The 24,010-nt window shown below is 42.9% G+C and overlaps 1 protein-coding gene across 1 annotated transcript in view; it reads left to right on the top strand.

The window, feature by feature from the left end:
• Window positions 1-24,010, top strand: part of FBN1 (fibrillin 1) — a 217,169-nt gene that overhangs the window by 127,966 nt on the left and 65,193 nt on the right. The window contains exons 26-33 of the mRNA XM_087704207.1: window positions 2,356-2,583; window positions 5,250-5,375; window positions 6,987-7,115; window positions 8,732-8,857; window positions 10,971-11,096; window positions 12,865-12,987; window positions 16,382-16,507; window positions 18,076-18,201. Coding sequence (XP_087560333.1) covers window positions 2,356-2,583; window positions 5,250-5,375; window positions 6,987-7,115; window positions 8,732-8,857; window positions 10,971-11,096; window positions 12,865-12,987; window positions 16,382-16,507; window positions 18,076-18,201 — 1,110 coding nt within the window. The remainder of the gene's footprint in view (window positions 1-2,355; window positions 2,584-5,249; window positions 5,376-6,986; window positions 7,116-8,731; window positions 8,858-10,970; window positions 11,097-12,864; window positions 12,988-16,381; window positions 16,508-18,075; window positions 18,202-24,010) is intronic.

Raw genomic sequence — 24,010 nt, 5'->3', positions numbered from 1 at the left:
TCTATTCTGATTGAACCATGGTGTCAGCACCTCTCCATTTAATAATTAGGAAAGAAGACCATGAGACTTCATTTGTAGAAAATCAAATGTACTTTTACTAATTAAAAATGGCTAAAGAGCGGTTGCAAAGCAAAGTCTGGTTAATTAGGCGCGAAAGCAGTTGATATATAGAATAGCCCATTCCACTCCCCCTGGCATCATAGGCCTAGTCCAATCATAAGTCCTTCAAGTGTCAGGTGTGAGATAACTTCAAAAGACATCACGAAGATGGAATGTCGGGGCCGTTAACCCAGGCGGGAAACATCCACGCATGCGTAGTACGTCCATCCAAAGATCTCCAGAATCTTCCTCCAGCACAATAAGTAACCCCACCCAAATACTATGCCCTCCCTCCCCGTTTCAATGGCAGCTGAAGCAACAGCAAAGCAGAAGCTGACACATGGGAATCTTCCGTAAACCAAGAGTTGCTCCTAATAATTTATGCAGTCCAGCAGAAATGAGAGAATGCTATAAACAGATTCTTCCACTCAGTTCTCTGCTTTCAGTGAGTCTTTGGAGAGAGGAAAATATTTACCACGAGGGACAGGGGTACTTAAGTCTTCCAGTTGTGGCTTGTTAATTCTTGGGAAAGCTGGTTCTCATATATTTGTTCTCCTAATCTTTAAAGCCACTGACAGTTGGGTTGGGCAGCTAGACATGACCTAAGATGATGTTATCTTTATCTACAGCAAAATGATAAGGATTCCCAAATAAAATGGCTTACAGTTGTGGCCGCAAAGGAAACTCTTGTTATCATTCACCACGGACTTGGTGAGGCTCTAAGTTAAACGAGCTTAGGATTCGAAAGACGGATATTTCTGCTTTGATTGTGGTTGTTTTCTTAGCTCTTCTTTGCCAGATGGGTAGAAGCAGTTGAAAAGAATATAACAGTAAGAGGGATTTGGGAGAGAAATAAGAGAAATGTAATGTCTGCAATCAGCTAAAGGCACCCCAAAAGACTCTTAAATACAAAAGCCATTCTCAGCGCACCCATTTTATTCAAAATGGACAGAATTTTTAGGGGAAAAAAGGATTGCAGACGATCCCATTTCATGGAGGAGGCTAAGCATGGTAGTGCTCAAACATTCATAGCCCTAACATGGTTTGTTTCGTTTTGGATCTGCCTGTTTTGTTGACCTCACCATTGCGTGTTGAAAAATACAGTTTATGGTCTTAGAAGTTGCACGAAGCCAATTATTTATAGTACGTCTGAACAAAACATAGCTTGAATGTGCAGTGCACGATTTTCAGTTTAGTTTTTCTGCTGAGACAGTAGAAGACATACAAGAATAGAATAAAATAGAATAGAATAGAACACAGCAGAACAGAACAGAACAGAACAGAATAGTATAGAATTTTTTATTGGCCAGGTGTGGTTGGACGCACAAGGAATTTGTCTTTGGCACAGATGCTCTCAGTGTACATAAAAGAAAAGATACCTTCGTCATGAATCATAAGGTGCAACCCTTAATGATAGTCATAGGGTACAAATAAGCAATCCATTCATACTAGGAAACAATCGATATAAATCGTAAGGATACAAGCAATAGAGTTACAGTCCTGGAGTCATAAGTGGGAGGAGATGGGTAATAGGAACGATGAGAAGATTAATAGTAATGCAGCCTTAGTGAATAGTTTGACAGTATTGAGGGAATGATTTGTTTAGCAGAGTGATGGCATTGGGGAAAAACCTGTCCTTGTGTCTAATTGTTCTGGTGTGCAGTGCTCTATAGCGTCCTTTTGAGGGTAGGAGTTGAAACAATTTATTCCAGGATGTGAGGAATCTTTAGACAGTTTCACAGCCCTCTTTTTGATTCATGCAATATGCAGGTCCTCAATGGAAGGCAGGTTGGTAACCGTTGTTTTTTCTGCAGTTCTAATTATCCTCTGAAGTCTGTTTCTGTCTTGTTGGGTTGCAGAACCAAACAAGACAGTTTTAGAGTTACATACCTGGTATAGCTTTGGGACTAATAGCTCTTGGCAGTTTTCCACATTCATTCCTTGCCTCCCCCCCCCCCCCACATTTATACTGTGTTTACCTTTACGTTGATTTTTTTGTTGATTTTATATTTGTATACCTAACTTTTTAACTGCCCATCTCTCTCACGGAGGGGCTCTGGGCAGGTGTGCAATTTAATCAAGACAACAAAACTGTGTCATTTGAGATGATAACTTGAAAAAAAAAATGTAAAAACTACATTATAAAATTGCAAAAGGTGGAGGGTTTCAAGATTTCCCCGGTGGTGAGGGTGTTCCCTTGTTCCTTTGTCCTATCCATTTTCATTGATGGATTGCTAAATGTCCCCCTCCCAACAGATATTCGCTTGGAGTCCTGCTATTTGAGACATGATGATGAGGATTGCACCTCGCCCATCGGAGGCCGACACCGACTGGATGCTTGCTGCTGTTCTGTTGGGGCCTCCTGGGGACCCGACTGTGACGAATGTCCCATAAGGTCCACCCCTGAATACGAAGCTCTTTGCCCAAGAGGACCAGGATTTTCCACCAGAGGAGAAGTTGTCAATGGGAAGCCTTTCTATAAAGGTGAGACAAAATGGCTGCTCCCGCAAAGAGGCTTCTGAGGAATGTATTGGTTTCGTTTCTCCCTCCTTCCTTTTGTTCTGACCTAGGCTTCCCCCAAAAGCACGAGGCAAGAGTCCTGGTCTCAACAAAACCCCTTTTATTAAGCGAATGCGAATTCCTTTCATTCATATTCAGCAAGGCCTGGCAAATAGTCTTTCAAAGGAGTAATTAGGACTACAGACCTTATCTATCTTGGAAAGCTGCCATGTAAATATTTTCCAAATGCAATGATGTGCAAGGAAAGACTCTGGGCACAGAGTCTCTGAGATTCACGGACAGATCTTCACACTCCTGAAACAAATCTAACGACTGAACGAACGAATAGTTTCTTGCAAAAGCCCACTCCCCTTTCGCTCCTCTTTTATGTCCTATGGGAGGGGCCAATCACCTTCCACCTGTGGCTTTACTCTGAAGTCTACCCTGGTTTCTGAGTTGATCTTTTCTATGGGCAGCTCTGTGCATGTGCACCCTGGAACAGGCTCCAGCTGTTCCTCTGCCTCACTGCTGTCTAGCTCTGTAGGCATCTGATCACTGCCAGGCCTCAGCCCCCTCTCTGCCTCCTACGCAGAGCCTTTCTCCAAGCCTTCCCCAGCCTCCAGGACTGGCCCTTGCTCCTCCCCAACCTCCTCACTGTCCGAATCTGCTGCTACAACAAAGTCCACACATCACAGGTTTCTCATATCAGAATTGTTGTCTCGGTGTAACAGTCACAACCAGTAGAGTAATAAAATTGGAACTTGGTTCTCTGCTCCCAAATTCTCTCAATCAGTTTCAACTTCCCTAACCTGTTAGAAGGGATGAGTAAAATCCTACTATCTCAAGAGTGCAATCTTTTTGGTATTCCCCAGAAATGTTATATTCCAGAATGGTATATTTACACCCTTCCCCATCTGTGACTAATCTGACAATAGAAGAACATTTACAGGACAGGTCTGTCTTTCTCTTGTTCTGTGTTCTTGCTGAGATGTTGGGCTTGGGAGGAGATGCTAGGCATTGACCTAGATGTGTCTTCTCCAAGGAGACCAAAGAAGGACTAAAAAACACTTGAAGGTTCTTCTCCCCCCTCTGCTTCTGCCAAGGGTGGTCATGATGGGAATTGGAGAGGAATCAGACAAGGGCGAGGACATAATTATGAGTCATATCTTCTTAGAAACCCAAAGTAACAGTTGCCAACCTGTAAAACGTCCATCATGGTTATTTGTTTTAGCTAAGCCATTCTTATTCAAATGGAATGTTATTTCAGTTAAAGCCATTGGAAATTGGTGGCTAATAAATCTTCTAAGAATCGGTGTTTGCGCCCAGCACAGGCGTTATTGTCACTGAATTATCTCACTTGACTAAGCATTTTATGACTCACTAATCAAAGCAGGGTGGGACACAACATGAAGAATATGGCAGAGGGAAGATAAAGAAAGGAAAATATCCCAGCAAAAAACAGACATAATACTGAAATACAGCCCTATTCATATCACGTCAAAAGTAAAGTCCATTGCGTTTAATTATTTTACTTACCACCAAGTATGCTTGGGATAGCAACTTATGTTTCTAACCCTAAGCAATAGATGGGAAATAATCAAGGAGAAAACCAAGCTAGAACTAAGGAGAAATTTCCTGACAGTTAGAGCAATTCATCAGTGGAACAGCTTGCTTCCAGAGGTTGTGGGTGCCCCATCACTGGTGGTTTTTAAGAAAAGATTGGACAACCATTTGTCTGAAATGGTATAGGGTTTCCTGCCTAAGCAGGGGGCTGGACTAGAAGACCTCCAAGGTCCCTTCCATTATTCTGTTGTTTTGATTAATGCAAGCTAAGTGCAGTTGGGAAGAAATTAGTCAGGATGGTTCTTCTTCTCTTTTTTTAGCAGATTTTTTAAAATTATTTTTTCCCTTCTACAACATCTTACAGTCATTACATCAACATTGTTATGTCATCCTACCTGTACATGTGTATAATATTTCGTTTCTATATTTACACACTTTATACACACACACACACACACACACCCACACCCACACACACACAGTTTTTGGCTTAATTAATTTTATTCTTGTTTTGCAGCCATTTGTACCAATTGTTCCAAATTTCATCATATTCCGACTTTTATTTATCTTTTAATTTCTGTGTTAATTTGTCCATCTCTGCACAATCCAAAGTTTTTTTTTATCACTAATTCATCCGAGGGGGTTCTATTCTGTTTCCAGCATTGGGCAAATGCTATTCTAGCTGTAATTAGCAGATGTGTTAATATGTACTTAATTTTCTTTGTATATTTCCCTTTGATTATTCCCAGTAGAAAGATTTCGGGTTTGTATTTTATCTGTTCTCCTGTAATTTCTTGCACCCATTTCCAAATTTTTGTCCAGGGATGTTTCTTCTTTTGACCAAGATGAAGAATATCAAATCTATTTCCGCAAGGGAAAAATGAGAAGTAATCTACTATCCTTTGTAAACATAATGTCAAATTAATTATATTTCCTCTTCGGACGCAGAGGAGTGCTGCTTAATGCTCAGTTGCCACACTTCAAATAGTTCACCAATTATAAAATTGTAGTGATATTATTTATTGTGATGTATTGATGGTTACATATACTGGGTTTCATTTTGACAAGTGATTGTGTCTTGATCTCAGATATCAACGAATGCAAAATGATTCCAAGATTGTGCACCTATGGAAAATGCAGAAACACCATTGGTAGCTTCCGGTGTAAATGCGACAACGGATTTGCACTTGATTCCGATGAGAGGAACTGTACAGGTAAATTTCTTGACTTCAGATGATGTTTTGTTTCTTCATGCAATCTGTGGTGAAATATTCTCCTATTCTACTGCCGGGTCATATTTCTTAGCCAGTGAGGAACTGAGAAGTCCCACAGCATCCACACCCTTTAAATGGAAAATAATCAGCTAAACTTCCTAACATCAATGGGAAGAATTAGCTCTTTATCTCTTTTCTGTCAAACACAGGAAATCAGGAGTCCAGGCGGTTCAAATGAATTTAGGTTTATTGTATGCTAATCTTCTCTACAAGAATCTTGTCAGACTTTGTTCCATAAGTTCAAATCCAGAAGCCCACACAGATAACTGGTTCAGCTGGATTCATTAACTTCTTTATATACATAAGACTAGATGAATAAATGTACAATACCAACAGGTGGTTCTTCCAGGAGTTACAGGCAAACACAAGCAGCTAGTTTCATTTCAGCAGACAAGCTCAGATAGATGGCTAGTTTACTTCTCACAGCAGCAGACTGCTTAAGTTTCTGTTTCAATTCTTTGCCCAGACTCAGATCTGTTTAAGCTCCCATTGGCTGATTTAGTTGCTATGCCTATTCATTGGCTGACCTTGTTCCCATGTCTCTCCCAGTCATGAACAATTTAACAAATCTGAACCACTAGCAGTCAAAGCAAATTGCAATTCAAAGTGGACAGAACATCTCTTGTGAGCATGAAGGGACTCGAGATTGATGACATGTTTGACCCCTCCCTCAGTCTTAGTCTGGTCATCTCCTACAGTCCCCCCCCACTCCCTTAATGCAGTAGAGGAATTATCTGAGAATATTTCCCAGTTGACACCCAACCTCAATCTCTGAATTAGACAAAAAATATTTTTTTAAAAAATCAGGACGACAATGAGAGAAATAAAGCAGACCGAGGACTAAAATAAACGTACAACAGTTATCCGAAAGTATAAACAGCGGGTTCTATTTTCCTGTCAACACTGTGTACAACAGCATGGTAGTCAAAGGAACCCAGGAACTATTAAGGATCTCTTATTTATTTGTGGAATTGTGAGGTAGATGATTAAGGTAGCTTGGGGAAGCCTGATTTTAAAAATGATATGAGAACAGAGAGCGTGACTTTCGTATATTTGACACATCTTTGGAGTTAGTCATGAATGGATAACAAATAATGTTCGTGAGGTGAGGTGACAAATGGATGTCGTTGCCTCATTTCCTGTCAGGCACAAGGAACCAGAACAGCTCTGTGAATAGGCCAAAGTAGTTCATTGTTGATCAGCTATACTACAAGAATTTCACCAGGCTGACTGTATTCCTTTGGGAACCAAAGGATAAAGCTTCACTCCTTTGGCCTATGATGTTTTCTTCCCTCCTCTCCTTTAACTCTTCCATCACAGCTCCAGATTAGGCAGTTTTTTATCAGCCCCATAATCTACCCAGGTCTTTCTAAGGATAGTCAAACTTTCTCCCGTATTGCGATGGAGACTTTCCCTGGAAATAAAAATGGAATAGCTAAGTATTTATATTTGTGTGACTTGGGTTCTTTGTTTATTCGTGTTTACCCCTTTAGCCAACGCTTGCCATCTGGATATTTATTTTTGAAATAAGCTCGATTCTTTCTCTTGCAGATATTGATGAATGCCGCATTTCTCCCGATCTCTGTGGCCAAGGAATTTGCGTCAATACTCCAGGGGACTTCCACTGTAAATGCTTCGAGGGCTACGAAAGTGGATTTATGATGATGAAAAACTGCATGGGTATGTCGTTTTATCATGCATTTGCTCTGGGGCTGAAGTCCATCCTGTTAGGTGGACCTTAAAGTTTCAGGGACCATAAAGGGTGGTGGGCACTTGACTTCCATTTTTATTGCAACAACCATAAAGAAGAATTGCGGGGGGGGGGAGTTCCCTTTGGTATCTGCAGTTTTTCCTTTCCCGTTTTTAAAGTTGATTTGACTTCTTAAAAGCTGCTTCTCCAATCTGTTCCTCTCCAGATCTTCCCCAAACTCCTCCAGAAAGTATCAGATTGAGGAAAGCTGCTGTACTCTTTCCAAATTGTGATCATGATGCTCTGTTTTCCCCCTCCCCACAATTTGAGCACTAGCATTTAGATATATACTGCTTAACAGTCCTTTACAGCCCTCTTTAAGTGGTTTACAGAATCAGCCTATTGCCCCCAACAATCTGGGTCCTCGTTTTACCCACCTTGGAAAGATGGAAGGCTGAGACAACCTTGAGCCAAGTGAGATCTGAACTGCCAAATTGCAGTCAGCCGGCAGTCAGCAGAAGTAGCCTGCAGTACTGCATTCTAACCACTGTGCCACCGTGGCTCAAGACACTTAACTTGAGATAGTAATGGATGAAATGATTCTCTTTTGCCCTGTTTTTGGAGATGTTAGTTCCAATAAAGGAGAGTATTTGTAGCTCAGGGTTGAAATGAGGGATCCTTGGTGCCCAGTTGAGCTTGGGGTTTGGGTTTTTTTTGCAGACGTTTCATGACCAAACTAGGTAACATAATCACTCCATTGACGATGTTATCTAGTTCAGATAATGAAAGGTCTGAAAGAAAACAATAGCAATAGCAATAGCAGTAGACTTATATACCGCTTCATAGGGCTTTCAGCCCTCTCTAAGTGGTTTACAGAGAGTCAGCATATTGCCCCCAACAATCTGGGTCCTCATTTTACCCACCTCGGAAGGATGGAAGGCTGAGTCAACCCTGAGCCGGTGAGATTTGAACCGCTGAACTGCTGATCTAGCAGTAGCCTGCAGTGCTGCATTTAACCACTGCGCCACCTTGGCTCTAAAACAACCAGATGATGTTAGTAGCCTGCCCAGATTCCTACCAAACACATAAACTTAAGTCAGATAGATGGCTAGTTTACTTCTCAGAGCAGCAGAGAAACCCAAGTCTTGATTATGGCTTGAGTCCAGAATTAACTTCCAAATCTGGATAAATCCAGAAGATCTGATCTGACTCAGTCACTACATCTCAGCGAAAAGGGAAAGAGCCAGACCAAGGAAGAAGGGAAGACTGGAAGAGGGAAGAAAGTGCAGAAACCTACAACCGATAAAGTGAGCCCCTGCTTAGTTATGGGATAGCTTCTCTCGGGGAAGAACAGTGTTTGAGAAGGGAGGTGTTCCCTTGGGGCAGGGAAAAGGAAGGAAACCGCCCTTGGAAGTTGGTTAGAGGAGCTGGCAGAAGAGAAAAAAAAAACTGGGGAGGAGGCACAGAGCTCAGAAGAGCAAGTAAACACACACACACACAGAGACTCACGGCTGAAACTTTAGATCCCAACATGTTCCCCCCCTCGTCTCCTCTCCTGTACATTTTCACAAGCATTTTTTTGGGGGGGGGGTCCCTTCTTTTGCAGATATTGATGAATGCGAACGAAACCCCTTGTTGTGCAGAGGGGGCATTTGCCACAATACCGAAGGAAGTTACAAGTGTGAATGTCCTCCCGGCCATCAGTTGGCTTCCAACATCTCTGCCTGCATAGGTACGGCGACGGTGGTGGTGGTGGGGGTGTGTGTGAAAAAATATTTCTTCTTCATCCTGGCTGCTTTTTACAGTTACAACTGAACGTCGTCTCCATTTTCTTGGCATCGGCTGCTCCGACCCTGTCCTGGCACTTTCTCAAGAGGTTTTCTTTTTAAACATCCTGAAATAAGGCATGGAAAGAATGACTCATCATCCTCGGGAAAAGAAAAGGAAAGAAAAAAAAAACCCAGGGCAGGCTCCCAAAATTCAGATCTGTTACCTCGTCTGGTGCCAGGAACTAAGTTTAGAGTAATCCTGGACCGCTACAGATTTTTTTTAAAAAATTGCACAGGTCTTGTTTTGTTTCATAGTGGCAACCGCTTTGGGGAAGCATCTTTTTAAGCGTTTCAGGCGTACGCACAACTTAGATATAAGTAGTAGATATAAGAAGCCTATAAAGGAAGTCTGTGTCCTTGGTTTCCTAGCAAGGTGGGATCAGTGCCAGGGGAAATAACCTGTGACTGTCTTATAGGCAGTCCTGGTTTAATGACCTCTTGTTCGGTGACTGTTCAAACTTTCTGGGGTGGTTGAGATAGGTGGACTTTTTATACACTCTTTGGAGCTTTGTGATTGAGATGCCTGTCCCTGTATAAAAACGTGCCCTTTAATATTTTATTTATTGCCAGATTCCTACGGGGATCATGTAGGGGTCATGGCTGGCTCTACAGACAAGAAGTGAAATGCAAATCCTAGGGGTTTGTCGCAGCTAATCTTGTCAGCTTCGGATTGCCTAATTGTGTTGCTTATTTGGAATCTCTTTGCTTATGGAATAGTTTGGCCCAGTCTTTCTGAGTGGACTGGAGGCTTTCAAAAAAAAAAAAAAAGACTGGACAGTCACTTGTCTGAAATGGTATAGAGGATCTCCTGCTTGAGAGGGGGTGTGGGTGTTGGACTAGATGACCTTCAAGATCCTTTTCAACTCTACTATTCTATGTTCTATGGATACAAAATCTGCATTCCTAAAGAATCTTTTGCTCTTCAATCTTTTGCTTGAGGCTGTTTTCCTAGGGCGGGAAGACTGGGGGGGCTGCTTTCTGCTTTTGTTAATATTTTTTTCTCCTCTTCCCCTTTAGGGGAAATATTCTATCCTGTCTCTTTTTAATATTAAGAAGGAAGAATAGTTTAATCTGAGAAGGGAGGGCTTCCTACACACTTATGGCAGTTGCATGTAATTGCCATTTGCAATTTCCTGCAGAGGCAATGGGGAAGACGGCAGGAAATTCAGAAGTTGCTCCAATAAGTCGCTTGTACTATATGTTCTCCAGCCCGGCAGCAGCCTGTCTTGATTCTCCCACACGGGCACCTTTCCAGCCACTTACCTGCCTGGTGGCCTGATGGCAAACCACCTGGGACTTGTTCAACAATTGTGATCTTCACTTAACCATGGCCACAGGGTTGCTAAGAGAATCACTGCGGTTGTTAAGTGAATCACACAGTGATGGTGGCTTCCTCCATGGACTTTGCTTAATGAAAGCCAGCTGGGGAAGTCGCTAATGGTGATCACACAGTCCCAGGATGCTACAATTGTCATAAATACATGCTGGTTGCCAAGCACCTGAATTTTGATTGTGGGGATTCTACAACTGTCGTAATTATGAGGACTGGGCATAAATCCCTTTTTTTCCAGTGCCAATGTAACTTTGACTCCCGGTATGTTTCATTTCTGCCTATCGATCCTTGAAATTTAACTGAAAATACAAAGCTTAGCTGAGGATCAATAGAATTTTGTTGTTTCTGCCTTTTTCTTGGTAACTTTTTTTGAGTCGGATCATTGGGCTGGAATTTGGCTTAAACCTCTTGGCAAACTCTTTAAAGTTTAGAGAATATTTATTGTCCTCGGACGCCAGAAATGAGTGATTGGCTCTTTCGTTATGTGGGGCACAGTGTTAAAATCCTTTTTTTGCCTTTAATTTCATGTTTTCTTGTTATAACTTTTGCTGGATTGTCCCTTCGTTTTTTTGGGTTTATCCCAAGGACTCATGTAAACGTTCCTAACATCATACCCTCCTGTCAATGCAGGATTGAGTGGATTTCATGTTTCAAATTCCCCTCCCTCTTGGTTTTTCAAACAGATATCAATGAATGTGACCTGAGTATGAATCTGTGCAGAAACGGACGTTGTGTCAACCTGATAGGAAAATATCAATGTGCTTGTAACCCTGGATACCAGTCTACACCTGACAGACTCTTCTGTATTGGTGAGTTTTCTTCTTCTGAATCAGCTATTCGGTGAACACAAACATTGCTCATCTTTTTTCACTGTTGGCATACATTTACGTCAAGTAGACGACTGAAAGAATAGATTTGTAATTGTTCAACTATTATGGTACTAGTACAGTGGTGGGTTTCAAAAATTGTTCGAACCTACTCTGTGGGTGTGGCCTCCTTTGTGGGAGTGGCTTGCCACCCATGTGACCGGATGGGAGTGGCTTGCCACCCATGTGACCGGATATGAAGATGCCGACGACACTTGTCAGAACCACCTTAAATTACCTCACACACAGCACTGGCATGCATAAGAATATGATGTAAACTTGTTTTTTAAAAGGCATCTTTGGTTTGCGTTAAAACAACTTCAACACATGCAATGTTCTGATTGCACCACAAACGCAGTAGTCATCCTTACCTTTCACAGAGGCACTGAGGTTTATAAATAGGAGCATGATAGTGTAGAATAATCATATCCAAGGACCAGTGGTGGGTTTCAAAAAAATTTTGGAACCTCTTCTGTAGGTGTGGCTGCTTTCCGGGTCCACTGGTGGAACCTCTTCTAACCAGTTCGGTAGATTTGACGAACCGGTTCTACCGAATAGGTGCGAATTGGTAGGAACCCACCTCTGTACTAGTAGGAGAAAAGATGGTGTTTCCCTTGTGTCACAAGCTACTCCTTGACAACCATTTGTGTGAAATATTAGAGGATATAGGATTTCCTGCTTAAGCAGGGAGCTGGACTAGAAGACCGCCAAGGTCCCTTCCAACTCTGTTATTCTGTTACATATGTAGTTTTCTTAGTAGCAGCAAAAGTGATTGGCCTTCTTCTGGGATATTTATTTATTTAATATTAGATTTGTTCGCTGCCATCTCACTTCGAGAGATAATTTTTAAATTTTCCAATCTAATCTACAATATGGAGTTTCCTATCCAAACACAGATCAACTGACCCTTGTTTAGCATTTTGAGTTCAGAGAAAAAGAAGATCAAATCTTCTTCAAGTCCATCTTGACTCCTGGACATTAGGTGAAGTTAATTAAAAGATAGTAATTGACACGGAGAGGGACGCGGTAGCTCAGTGGCTAAGACGCTGAGCTTATCGATTGAAAGGTTGCCTGTTAGGCGATTCAAATCCCTAGCGCTGTGTAGAGGAGTAGGCTCCCGTTACTTGTCCCAGCTTCTGCCAAGCTAGCAGTTCAAAAGCATGTAAAAAAAAATGCAAGTAGAAAAATAGGGACGGTATTGGTGGGAAGGTAACAGCATTCTGTGCACCTTCGGCGTTGAGTCATGCTGGTCACATGAAGATGGAGACGTCTTTGGACAACGCTGGCTCTTCGGCTTAGAAATTTGAGATGAGCACCACCCCCTAGAATCAGGAACGACTAGCACATATGTGCGAGGGGGAACCGTTACCTTTAGACCAACATTTCTCAAAGTTGGGCATTTTAAGATTAACTTCAACTCCCAGAATTCCCCAGTCAGCATGGTTGGCTGGGGATTTCTGGGAGTTGAAGTCCACCTCCTTTAAAGTCGCCAAGGTAGAGAAACACTGGTGGTAGACTGCTAAAACTATGACTTTCCAATTCTGAGACAACCTGTCCCTTTACTGTGATAATTCTGGGCTCAAGATTAACCACAAATTTTACCTTGATGGCTCGGTATTAGTAACACTGAAATTTCTATAGCTAGGACCTTGTTAAAAAGCTTGCCCATTATTGCAATGTGTAAGACATATCTCTCTTTTTTTTTCACCAGATATTGATGAATGCCAAATAATTAATGGCGGCTGTGACACGTACTGTACAAATTCAGAAGGCAGCTATGAATGTAGCTGTAGACCCGGTTTTGCACTAATGCCAGATCACAGAACTTGCACTGGTAAAGTAAATTTATGAACATTTGCTATATGTTACCTGATGTTTGCTAATGTCTTGGCTGCACCTCTAATTTTTCTCTGGCCTTAATGTATCTTTGCTTTCCTGTTTACTCAAATGTGAGTTCCATTGAAATCTGCCATGTTCAAGTAATTGTGTGTAGCGCAGGGGCTGTGGTTTTAATATATGAAAACTGCATACAAATGGGGTTTATTGGATATCCAGGGGGAAGTGGTGGTTTAGATATTGGCCTAGAGGTGGGGAGATCAGGGCTCCACTCGTGTCAATTACAGAAAATCAAAACAATAGGAGGAAATGTTTTGAGCTTCTGAAAAAAAAAATGGAAAAGCAAATTTTCTACATGGGGCTGCCCCTGAAAAGTGTTCGGAGACTACAATTAGTCCAGAATGCAGCCGTGCGAGCGATACTGGGTGTACCAAGGTACACCCACACTACACCTATCCTCCGCGAGCTGCACTGGCTCCCTATCGGTCTCTGAGCACGATTCAAGGTGCTGGTCATTACCTTTAAAGCCCTACATGGCCTAGGACCCGGATATCTGCAAGACTGTCTTCTGCCGCACACCTCCCAACGACCGATAAGATCGCACAGGGTGGGCCTTCTCCAGGTGCCATCAGCCAGACAATGTCGGCTGGCGGCACCCCGGGGGAGGGCCTTCTCTGTAGCCGATCCGACCCTATGGAATGAACTACCCCCAGAGATCCGGACCCTACCCACTCTCATGGCCTTCTGAAAGGCTATCAAAACCTGGCTATTCCGGCAGGCCCCGGGCTGTTGACCTCTCGACCAAGGTCCAGCCCCGATTAGATAGGGTGCATGATGTGCTTCTTTTAATCTGCTTTCCTTTGTTTGTTTTTAACCCTTCTTTTAAAATTTTATTTTCTGTAAGCCGCCCGGAGTCCTTCAGGATTGGGCGGCCTATAAATTTAATAAATCCAATCCAATCCAATCCAATCCAATCCAATTCTTATTAGAATTGATTAGAAACTGGCAATCAAGCATGCCAGTTTATTTTCATTTCCAAGATTCTATTCCCCAGAATTGTTTCCTATTAATAATTTGTTAAAGAGATAGCCAATCTAGAAGTAAGGAGAAATTTCCTGAGGGTGAGAGCAATTAAGTAGTTGAACAGTTTGCCTCCTGCAATTGTGAGTGCTCCATCAGTGGAAGTTTTCAAGAATAGGTGGACAACCATTTTTGCCGGAATGGTATTGGTATTAAGGCTCCCGCCTTGAGCAGGGGGTTGGACTAGAAGACCTCCAAGGTCCCTTCCATTCCTAAGGATTCTACGTTTTATGAATATAGAATGTAGAATCCTAGGGATGGAAGGGAGCTTGGTTTTCCAATGGATTTGTTGCACATTCTGGCCACCAAAATGGGATTAGGGTGAGATGAAAAGAGCGTTGCGGTTGACCTCTTTATTTATTTGATTTATAACAAGAATAATTTACAACGAAGAATAAAAACAAATCAACCCTTCCCACCAGGCTTCAGGCCAATCAGTCTATTAGCCTCCTGGCTCAACCCCATCCTAGCTGTACTCTTGAGGGAAAGACCAGTTCTTTACGATTTTCCAGAAGGGAATCTTGAAGCTTAGGTGGAAGACCGTTCCCAAAAATTGGGGCAGCTACACGGAAGGCATGCTTCCAAGGCCCCATCAGGTAGCAGCATTTAAGAGAAGGCCCTGGGTTCAGAGAAGGAGAGATGTAAGAACAGGAGGGGTAGAAGTACACCTGCCAAATTTCAAGCAAGCACATCCGAAGTACAGGGGTGGGATTGAAATTTTTTAGCAACTTGGTCTCTGTCTGGTTGCTGGTTGGGCGTGCCCATGGGGGCATAGCCTACTCGGCCTCCTCATGGGGGGGGAGGCTCTCATGCTCCCGAGGCTCCGGAGGCTGTCCTCAAGCCTCAGGGAGGGCAAAAACAGCTTCCCCCATGCTCCAGAGTCCCTCCGGAGGTCGGAAACGAACCCGTTTTGGGAGTTCCGGAACTTCCGGTAGGGCCATTTTCTGCCCTCCCAGAGCCTCTGTGCAGACCCTGTACTTACCTGGCATGATGAACAGGCTGTGTGGAGTCTCTTGGGAGGGGAGGGGTGGGGTAAGTATGCCCAGCCAGTCCTTGCAACAACCGGTTCGGTGAACCGGTTGGAAAATTAGCACCCAGTTCACCCAAACCAGTCCAATCCGTCTGAATCCCACCCCTGCCTAAGTACAGAGAAATAAAACAAGTGTGCCTTTTGCATGACTCTTTAGCTAAGGCTCCAGATCCTAATTGTTTTGGGGTTTGATAACATCGTGCGATTATTAAATGATCAACAGCCAACAAAGGATGTCTTCCATGTTGGCTCTCCTTACAAAAACAACTGTTATAACACTTTCTGTTTGTTTGGTGCAAGCTGAATAGAGAATGAATAATGACCCTCAGCCTCTTGGACTGGGTTAGTTAAAATGAGTTAAGTTTTCTGCAGCTGCATTAATTCCTAAAAGCCACAATAGACTCATTTTTTAATGAGTTACACCCTTTATTTTTTCCCAAAGAGAAGAGAATCTCAGACCAAATCTTTGTTTTGCAAACATTTCTTTTGAGTAACCAAGCAAAGTTTTGGATATTCAGCTGGTATGCGGTGACCTTAACAGGGAAAATCCTGAGAAATTATTCCAGAGATTCAAAAAGACTGAGTTAAAAAGAATAAAACAGATCTATCTATCTATCTATCTATCTATCTATCTATCTATCTATCTATCTATCTATCTATCTATCTATCTATCTATCTATCTATCTATCTATCTAATCTAATCTATCTCTCTCTCTCTCTCTCTCTCTCTCTCTCTATCTATCTATCTATCTATCTATCTATCATCTATCCATCCATCCATCCATCCATCCATCCATCCATCCATCCATCCATCCATCTAATTTATTGGCTGTCCATCTTGCCACAGATAGTAATACTTGCACAAAATGGAATTTCTTATATCTAATGTCAGTGCACAATGACTAATCATAAGCACCGGTCCAGAGAATTTGTACATACCAAGTAATGCAAGGTGAGTTAATCAAAAAGAGAATATGCAGAATTGACAGATATTTTAATAAAACATTATAATTCAGGGGTGTCAAACTCGCGGCCCGCAGGCCGGATGTGTCATATGCTGGCTCCGCCCCCGCCTGGTTTAGCGAAGGGGGGAGACAGTCCCAATACGTCACGTGACACGGCAAGTTTGACACCCCTGTCATAGTCCAAAAGAAATTGTATGGATTTTCCTAGGTGGATACCTGTGAGCAAAGACCAGATTCTCCCTGTACAATTTTTCACTTGGTTGTGAGACAGAAAGAAAGCAGACAACTAACTCCGAATATCTACCTTTTTCTTTTAGACATTGATGAGTGTGAAAACAACCCGAACATCTGTGATGGTGGCCAATGCACTAATATCCCTGGAGAATACAGGTGTCTTTGCTATGATGGCTTCATGACATCCGAAGACATGAAGACTTGCTTAGGCAAGTAAAACATCTGTTATCCTAACCTTGTTGTCGGTTGAGTCTGTCTTGTGGATAGAATCAGAGACAGAATGATTAGTTCCCAAAGTGAAGCCAGAAGCAGATCTTTCATATGAAAGCCGAACGTAGTTTATGGTATCCATCAAGGATCAGGGAGGTCAGAGCAATAAAGGAGGGCCTTCGTAGCTCAGGGTTGAAAGGAGGGATCCTCGATGCTCTCTGAGCTTGGTTGTTTTCTTGCAGATGTTTCGTCACCCAAAGTGAGCAACATCCATGTTGGTACCTGATAAACTGGCACCTGATGATGTTATGTTGGGTGGAAACTTAATAAATAATTGAATGGCTTTATCCAGATAGTGTTGACTTACAAGATGTCCAGGAAGCAGGTCTCACGTTGGTTGGGAATTCTGGGATTTGTAATCCACTACACCTGCGAAGAACTAGCTTAGAAATAGAGATTGAATCAATTGGTTTTGCTACTACACATTGACGTATCACTTAATAGTGACTCATTTACTTGTGGATTAATTTTTAGTGGTACCTCAAAGTCTCTTTAACTGAATGCAGACATGTATCTATTTCTTGGCACATAAAATAATTAAAGGCCTCTCAGGTAATCCCACTGTGACACATCTGTAGACTTTCTGTGTATTATTGAGACTGAAATCCGGAGAATTCTGCTACATTTTCCCCCCTAAAAAATATAGCATAAAGTAAGGTAATCTGAGAAATACTTGCATTAAAGTAACTCTTCAGAGGTGATGGCTTGTAAAAGGAACAAGATTTCCCAATTTTTAGATTTTTTTAGTGCAGGCCTTGTCCTTCTGCATACACGAAGAGGTTTGGAGTTTGATAGAAAAGTCACATAATGTATTTGTGCATTATTAGGAAGTTTGTATATGGAGATGATAAAAAATAGCATAAAGAACACTGTGTATGTCTACATACATCAGGGGGCTGCAACCTGTGGCTCTGGAGCTGCATGTGGCTTTTTTTATCCCTCTGCTGTGGCTCCCTGTCGCCGGTTGGCTCCAGAATTGATAGGGCTTTTGGTCAGGACAGGCAGAGGGAAAAGGATGCCATTCTAGGAGGAGACTCTATGGTGGGGGAACCAGAGTTCCAGTTGGCTCCAGAATTGAACGGGGTGGGGTGGGGGCTTCCGGTTAGGACCCTTTGTGGCTCTTTGAGTGTTTAAGATTGCTGACCCCTGACATACACAGATGGATCCTTAGATCATAATGCTGTTGATGTTATGACTGAACAAGACAAAAACACAGCACCAGCCCACCATTTTGAGAATGTTTTCGGGGAGCGTAAACAATTATGATCTAACAGCAGCAATTGTTGTCTTGTTAATACACTTGGGGAGGGGGATAGAGTTCAGCATCCCTGTTTAAACTCCAGCTTCCCCCCCAAAAAACTAAACAAACCTACTTCCAAATAGGCTGTAGTTTTTCCTTGCCAAATTTATAATGCTCCTTCTTCGTTAATGAGTCTTGGTTTCAGTACATATGAGTCAAGCATTAAATCACATTTTATAACCTATGAACATTCTTTGTCCTCTCCAGATATTAACGAATGTGATCTGAATCCAAACATCTGCCTGAGCGGAAGCTGTGAGAATACAAAAGGCTCTTTCATCTGCCACTGTGAAATAGGTTACTCTGGAAAGAAAGGGACAACGGGTTGCACAGGTAAGTTTTTACCTAGGAGGGTGTGATGGTTCTTAAAAACCACCACGCGTCGTATAGTTCTAAGCTCTCATCTGCATTGATGTAATAACGCCTGCCATAGTAGGATTAATTTAAGATGAGCTGGATTGTGAAAGACACAGATTTTGCCTTATTGAAATATTGTCTGTTTTCCTTCTGTGTCAAGGTCTTTATTTCTGCAATACATCCTTATCTCTGTTATTGCAAATTACTGTATTTTTCAAAATATAAGACATACCTTTTCCCCTCAAAAAAGGGGGTGAAAATCTGGGTGCATCTTATACACTGAATACAGCATTTTTGGCCTCCAGAAACCCCACCCCCTTTGCAAAAATGGCCCTGCATAGCCTTTGGGAGGCTTCTGGGGGCTGGGGGGGACAGAAATGAGTGAAAAACACGCCATTTTTGCTCATTTGTGGCCCCCCAGCCCCCAGGAGCACTCTGGAAGCCTTCCAAAGGCTATGCATGCCCTTTTTGGGGGGCAAAAAACGGGCCCATTTTTGTGAAAAACGGTCTGTTTTTTGGGAAGTCTGCAGAGTGCAAAACCTTTTTAAAAAATTTGCCTCTTCAAAATCTTGGTGCGTGTTATACACCGGAAAACACGGTATCCTTTCCTTTGAAGCATCTACGAAGTCTGCCACCATCTGCCTTCTCAATGAATCAGTTATTCAGCATGTTGCCTATTTTCCATCAATCAAGATTTTTATTTCTGCAATCCATTTTTATTTCTGTTGTTACAAATGGCCCCTTACTTTGAGGGCATGTCAGGCTTGCCAACAGCCACCTCTTTAATTAATCAGTTGTTCAACACATCAGTGTTTTTTTTCTTCTCTCTTTATTTCGGCAGTACAGTCTGTCTTTCTGTGAATTCCAAATTGTAGCTTGCTTTGAGACATCTAAGGAGCCTTGCCATCAGTCACCCTAGGCCAGTGATGGCTAATCTTTTTGGCACCAAGTGCTGAAAAGGTCATGTGGAAACGTCACACATGCACACAGAATGCTCATCGGAGCTGTGCTCCGGAAAAGCCGAACTTCCGGGTTCTGGCACACATGCACACCTGATAATCAGCTGGCCCAGTGGTGGGTTTCAAAAATTGTTCGAACCTACTCTGTGGGTTTGGCCTCCTTTGTGGGAGTGGCTTGCCGCCCATGTGACCGGATGGGAGTGGCTTGCTGCCCATTCATACCGGATATGGGTGTGGCCTCCTTTGTGGGAGTGGCTTGCCACCCATGTGACCGGATGGGAGTGGCTTGCCGCCCATTCATACCGGATATGAAGATGCCGACGACACTTGTCAGAACCACCTTAAATTACCTCACCCACAGCACTGGCATGCATAAGAATATGATGTAAACTTGTGTTTTTTAAAAGGCATCTTTGGTTTGCGTTAAAACAACTTCAACACACGCAGTGTTCTGATTGCACCACAAACGCAGTAGTCATCCTTACCTTTCACAGAGGCACTGAGTTTTATAAATAGGAGCATGATAGTGTAGAATAATCATAATCAAGGACCAGTGGTGGGTTTCAAATTTTTTTGGAACCTCTTCTGTAGGTGTGGCCTGCTTTCCGGGTCCACTGGTGGAACCTCTTCTAACCGGTTCTGTAGATTTGACGAACCGGTTCTACCGAATAGGTGCGAACTGGTAGGAACCCACATCTGAGCTGGCTGGCAGGCATGTCCACACTGGTTTTCTGCACCTGCTGCACACGTGAAGGACAGCTGATTGTTGTGTGCACATGCATGCTAGAAACCCAGAAGACCAACAGGCAAGGGCGCATGTGCCAGGCGACATGGCTTCATATGCCACTTTGGGCACAGGTGACATAGGGTTTGCCATCACATCCCTAGGCTGCTCTGCAATCTTTGAATGGAGGAAACTAACCACAAGGATTTTTACTCATTGCCAGCTAGGAGGGTTGAGGTTACTCTTGTTTTATGCTCTCATTGCAAACCCGTATGGTTGCCAGTCTAATAAAGAAGTGCAATTATTTGAATCCTGTGTTCACGTTTTGCGGCTGTCTTAGTGTGTGTGTCCACGTGTGCACCTTTTAGTGCTCATCTGAACGTCAACACAGTATTTGCAGCTGCCCTTGGAAAGCCTACAATAGAGGGGAAGGGATCATGCTTTTTATCCCAGTGGTCCAAATTCCTTTGCTCGAATGTCATAAAGGACCATGTCCGCAGTCTGTTTCCATGCTCCGAAAATGTGCCAAGAACTTGGGTTTCCGTTTCTCAGACAGGGGACCCCACCAAAAGACGGCGTTTAAGTTTTTTAAAGAGTGAACCCTTGTGTGGGATTGCTTGACCGAAGGGGATGGATTCCTTCCTTCCCTCTTGCTGCTGGGCCAACATGTTTCAGCTCCGCTTTTAAGAATTGCAAAAATGTTCACACAAGCGCTTTCTTTCATGAAACCATTGCGTAAGATTCTGGGAGTTTGCTTGAAGTTGCATCGACATATTTCATCCCCCCCCCTTGTCATTACCGATTGTTTCCATCTTAAGAAGTAAACAAGTTTTTCCTCCTCAACCCACCCCACCCCACCCCCCTGCCGTTTCCCCGAGTGCATGATCCACCCACCGACATGCATTTACATTCCACGCAGATGTTAGAACTTTTCAGTTTCTCTCTTCTTTGCTTCCATTCTTAATAAGTACTGTATGTGGGCCGAGCTTAGGGGAAATGCTGTGTTTTGAGCCATGATGTACATTACTTATGACAAGCTATGTTGGCTGCATTCATGCTGTCATGTTCAATTATCTGAAACGGAAAGTGGAGTAGGTCAGCTAAGGTATGTGCATATTAAGAATGCAACAAGGAAAAGGCTTGGAGCAGGAAGTTGAAAGAAATAGGAAAAGTATTCCTCAAGTCTTAGCTTGCATGTCAGCTGTCTCATGCCTTGTATTAAGGCAAGGCAACAAACAATGGATGGGAACTAATCAAGGAGAGAAGCAACCTTAGAACTTAGAAATGTCCTAACACAACAATCAGCCAGTGGAATGGCTTGCCTTCAGAAGATGTGGGTGCTCCATCACTGATGGTCTTTAAGAAGAGACTGGACAGCCGCTTGTCCTGGAATGGTCTAGGGCAGTGATGGTGAATCTTTCTCACCTTGGGTGCCAAAAGCACACGCGCGCATGCCCACTGTAATTTAATGCCCTCCCTGCACCACGCTCATAGCTTTCTTGGAGCCTGGGGAGGGCAAAAATGCCCCCTCATCCCCCTGGAGGCTCTCCGGAGGCCGGAAATGGCCCATTTTCCAACTTCCGGTGGGCCCAGTAAGTCCGTTTTGGCTGGATCCTACCACTGTGCCATAGGATCACCATCATGGGCATAGGGTCTCTTGCCTGAGCGGGAGGCTGAACTAGAAGACCTCCAAGGTCCCATCCAACTCTGTTCTTCTTTTACTCCGTGAAGTACATCTGTAGTCTAACCACTTTCCTCAACTCTTCTTTGTTCAATTCCTAAAAAAACTTGATTATGACCTTTTCAGGTCTGCTTTGAGAACTCAAGAGACAATTGTTGGCTCCTGGTGAGATACCTAATGCAAACGATACAAAGTGCATTCAAAGCTCATCTCAAATCCAACTCTTTTGGGAATCTCCTAGGAAAACGATCTAATCTTAGGATAGGAGTTTTCTGGCAGCCATTCCCAAACTCTCAGAGGAAGATTTTTTACCTCCCCACCTTGGGACCTACACATTTTACCCAGCAATTGAACCAGAAACCTTCTCCTGAATAATCCTTTTCCTGAAGAGTATTCATTTCTCCATCCTTCCTAAAGTTTTTCAGGCAGTATGTTAAAGGGCAACGTTTGGCAAAGATGGTTTTTTTGGCCTGGTTACAAAACAACATCTGTTCAATAAATTGAACAGATAAATTGCTTCAAGTCAAGACAAACCCCCTCCCCAGCTGGGAGTCCCCTCCCCAGCAGATCGTATGGGGCAACAACACCTCAAATAGTATTTAGACTACACGATTGAGCCAAGTCATTAGATCAGTGGTCATTTCCCAAGACTTCCAATGACAGCCAAGAAAATGGGAAAGTTGGCACTTTTTAGGGTTCCTCCCCCCACTCCCCTTGATCAGTGCAGAAACAATATCTGCAGGATTGACACTGTCATGGTTAGAATGGGGAGATTTAACCGGATAAAAGAGTTGGAAGGGACCTTGGAGGCAGGAAACCTTATACCGTTTCAGACAAATGGTTCTCCAATCTCTTCTTGAAAACCTCCAGTGATGGAGCAGTCATAATTAATAGTTGATTAATTGATTAATAGTTCTCACTTTTGGGAAATTTGTCCTTAGTTTTAGGATGCTTCTCTCATTGATTAGTTCCACCCCATTGTTTCTTTTTCTTGCCTTCTGGTCCTTTGGTAAATAGGTTGACCTCTGCTCTTTGTGGCCGCCCCTCAAATACTGCAATACTGCTGTCATGTCACCCCGAGTCCTTCTTTTCATTAAACTAGAATACCCAATTCCAGCAACCATCCTCCATATTGCCTATTCCTTCCTCTTTGCTCTCTGTTTACTCCAGTCTCATGTGGCCCGGGGAACAAAATGTAAGCAATACACTAAGAGAAGTCTCATTTTTTTTGCACAACCTCCCTAAGACTTCTCAGTTTCAGAAGTGGGGAAAAGAATTATTCCCTCAGGCAATTCACCCCAAATGGTTTTAACCTTGAGAGCCGCAGCCTGTCTGGAGATCCTGCAAGTTGGAATATTTGGATGATAACGCCTCCTTTTATCCAGTTAAATTGTTGTGCCCACAGGATCTGTGTGTATGTGGGTCATCTTCATGAGTATGATGTTAGGAGTCTACTTGGCATCAGGGATGTGTGCAGTGATGGGATTCAAATAATTTAACAACCGGTTCTCTGCCCTAATGACCAGTTGGGTAGGCGTGATTCAGTGGTCATGTGACTGGGTAGGCGTGGTCAACTCAACATCACTCAGGTTGATGGGCGCTTTGCCTTAGCTGTTACAATGGAATAAGGGTTAACCAGAGAGGCAATTTCTGTAATCAGGGCAATCAAAATTAGGCTAGAAACAACACCAGAATGTTTCCTTCCTGCCTTCCTTACAGGATTGGCCCTGTAAAATGGAGAAAAACAAAAGGAGTTTGCTTCCAACAATCAGTTCTCCGAACTACTTAGAAAGTTAACAACCGGTTCTCCCGGATAGGTGCGAACCGGCTGAATCCCAACACTGGGTGTGTGTAAACCACTTTACAGTTGCTGCTGGAAGGCTAGCAAGTGATCCCAGCTTGCGTACAATTCTTTTCTGTAGGTTGCATCTTTGCTCCTGTGGTTGAGTAAAACACAGCTGACTGCTGACTCAAATAAAAGACTGCAAATGAAGAAGGTGTGGTGTTTCTTACAATTTCCCTCCGAGATATCTTTTTCTGCTGAAAATGCTGCCTCTCCCCAGTTGAGTTTCCCCTAGGGGAAAAGATACAATCGGCTACATTTTTTTTCCAAAGATTAAAATGTCTCTAGTGTGCAAACTCACAGTTTTGTAGACCCACCTTTAAGCGTTCTTAAAATGGGTGGAATTGGGACTGAAACCTATAGTGATTCAGGCCATTACATCTCCTCTTCGTGTGATGACAAGTGGCAGGAAAAGCAGAGCAAACTGTTTGCATCATCTTAATGGAAGTTGCTTAAATAGATAAGAAGACATTTGTTCTGGTTGTAAGAAGAAGTAAGAAAAACTGTTTGGCTGTAAGGACGGCCTTAAACTGGAATCTTTGCTTTCCTTGGCGAGCCATAGCTTCAAACTTCTCAAA

The sequence above is a fragment of the Thamnophis sirtalis genome, unplaced genomic scaffold, assembly GCF_051295495.1.
Source record: "Thamnophis sirtalis isolate CommonGarterSnake01/CBP01778 unplaced genomic scaffold, rThaSir2_p1.2 scaffold_2, whole genome shotgun sequence".
Classification (NCBI taxonomy): domain Eukaryota; kingdom Metazoa; phylum Chordata; class Lepidosauria; order Squamata; family Natricidae; genus Thamnophis; species Thamnophis sirtalis.
Note: the sequence above shows the minus strand (reverse complement) of the source record. Positions and strands in the feature narration are given on the sequence as shown.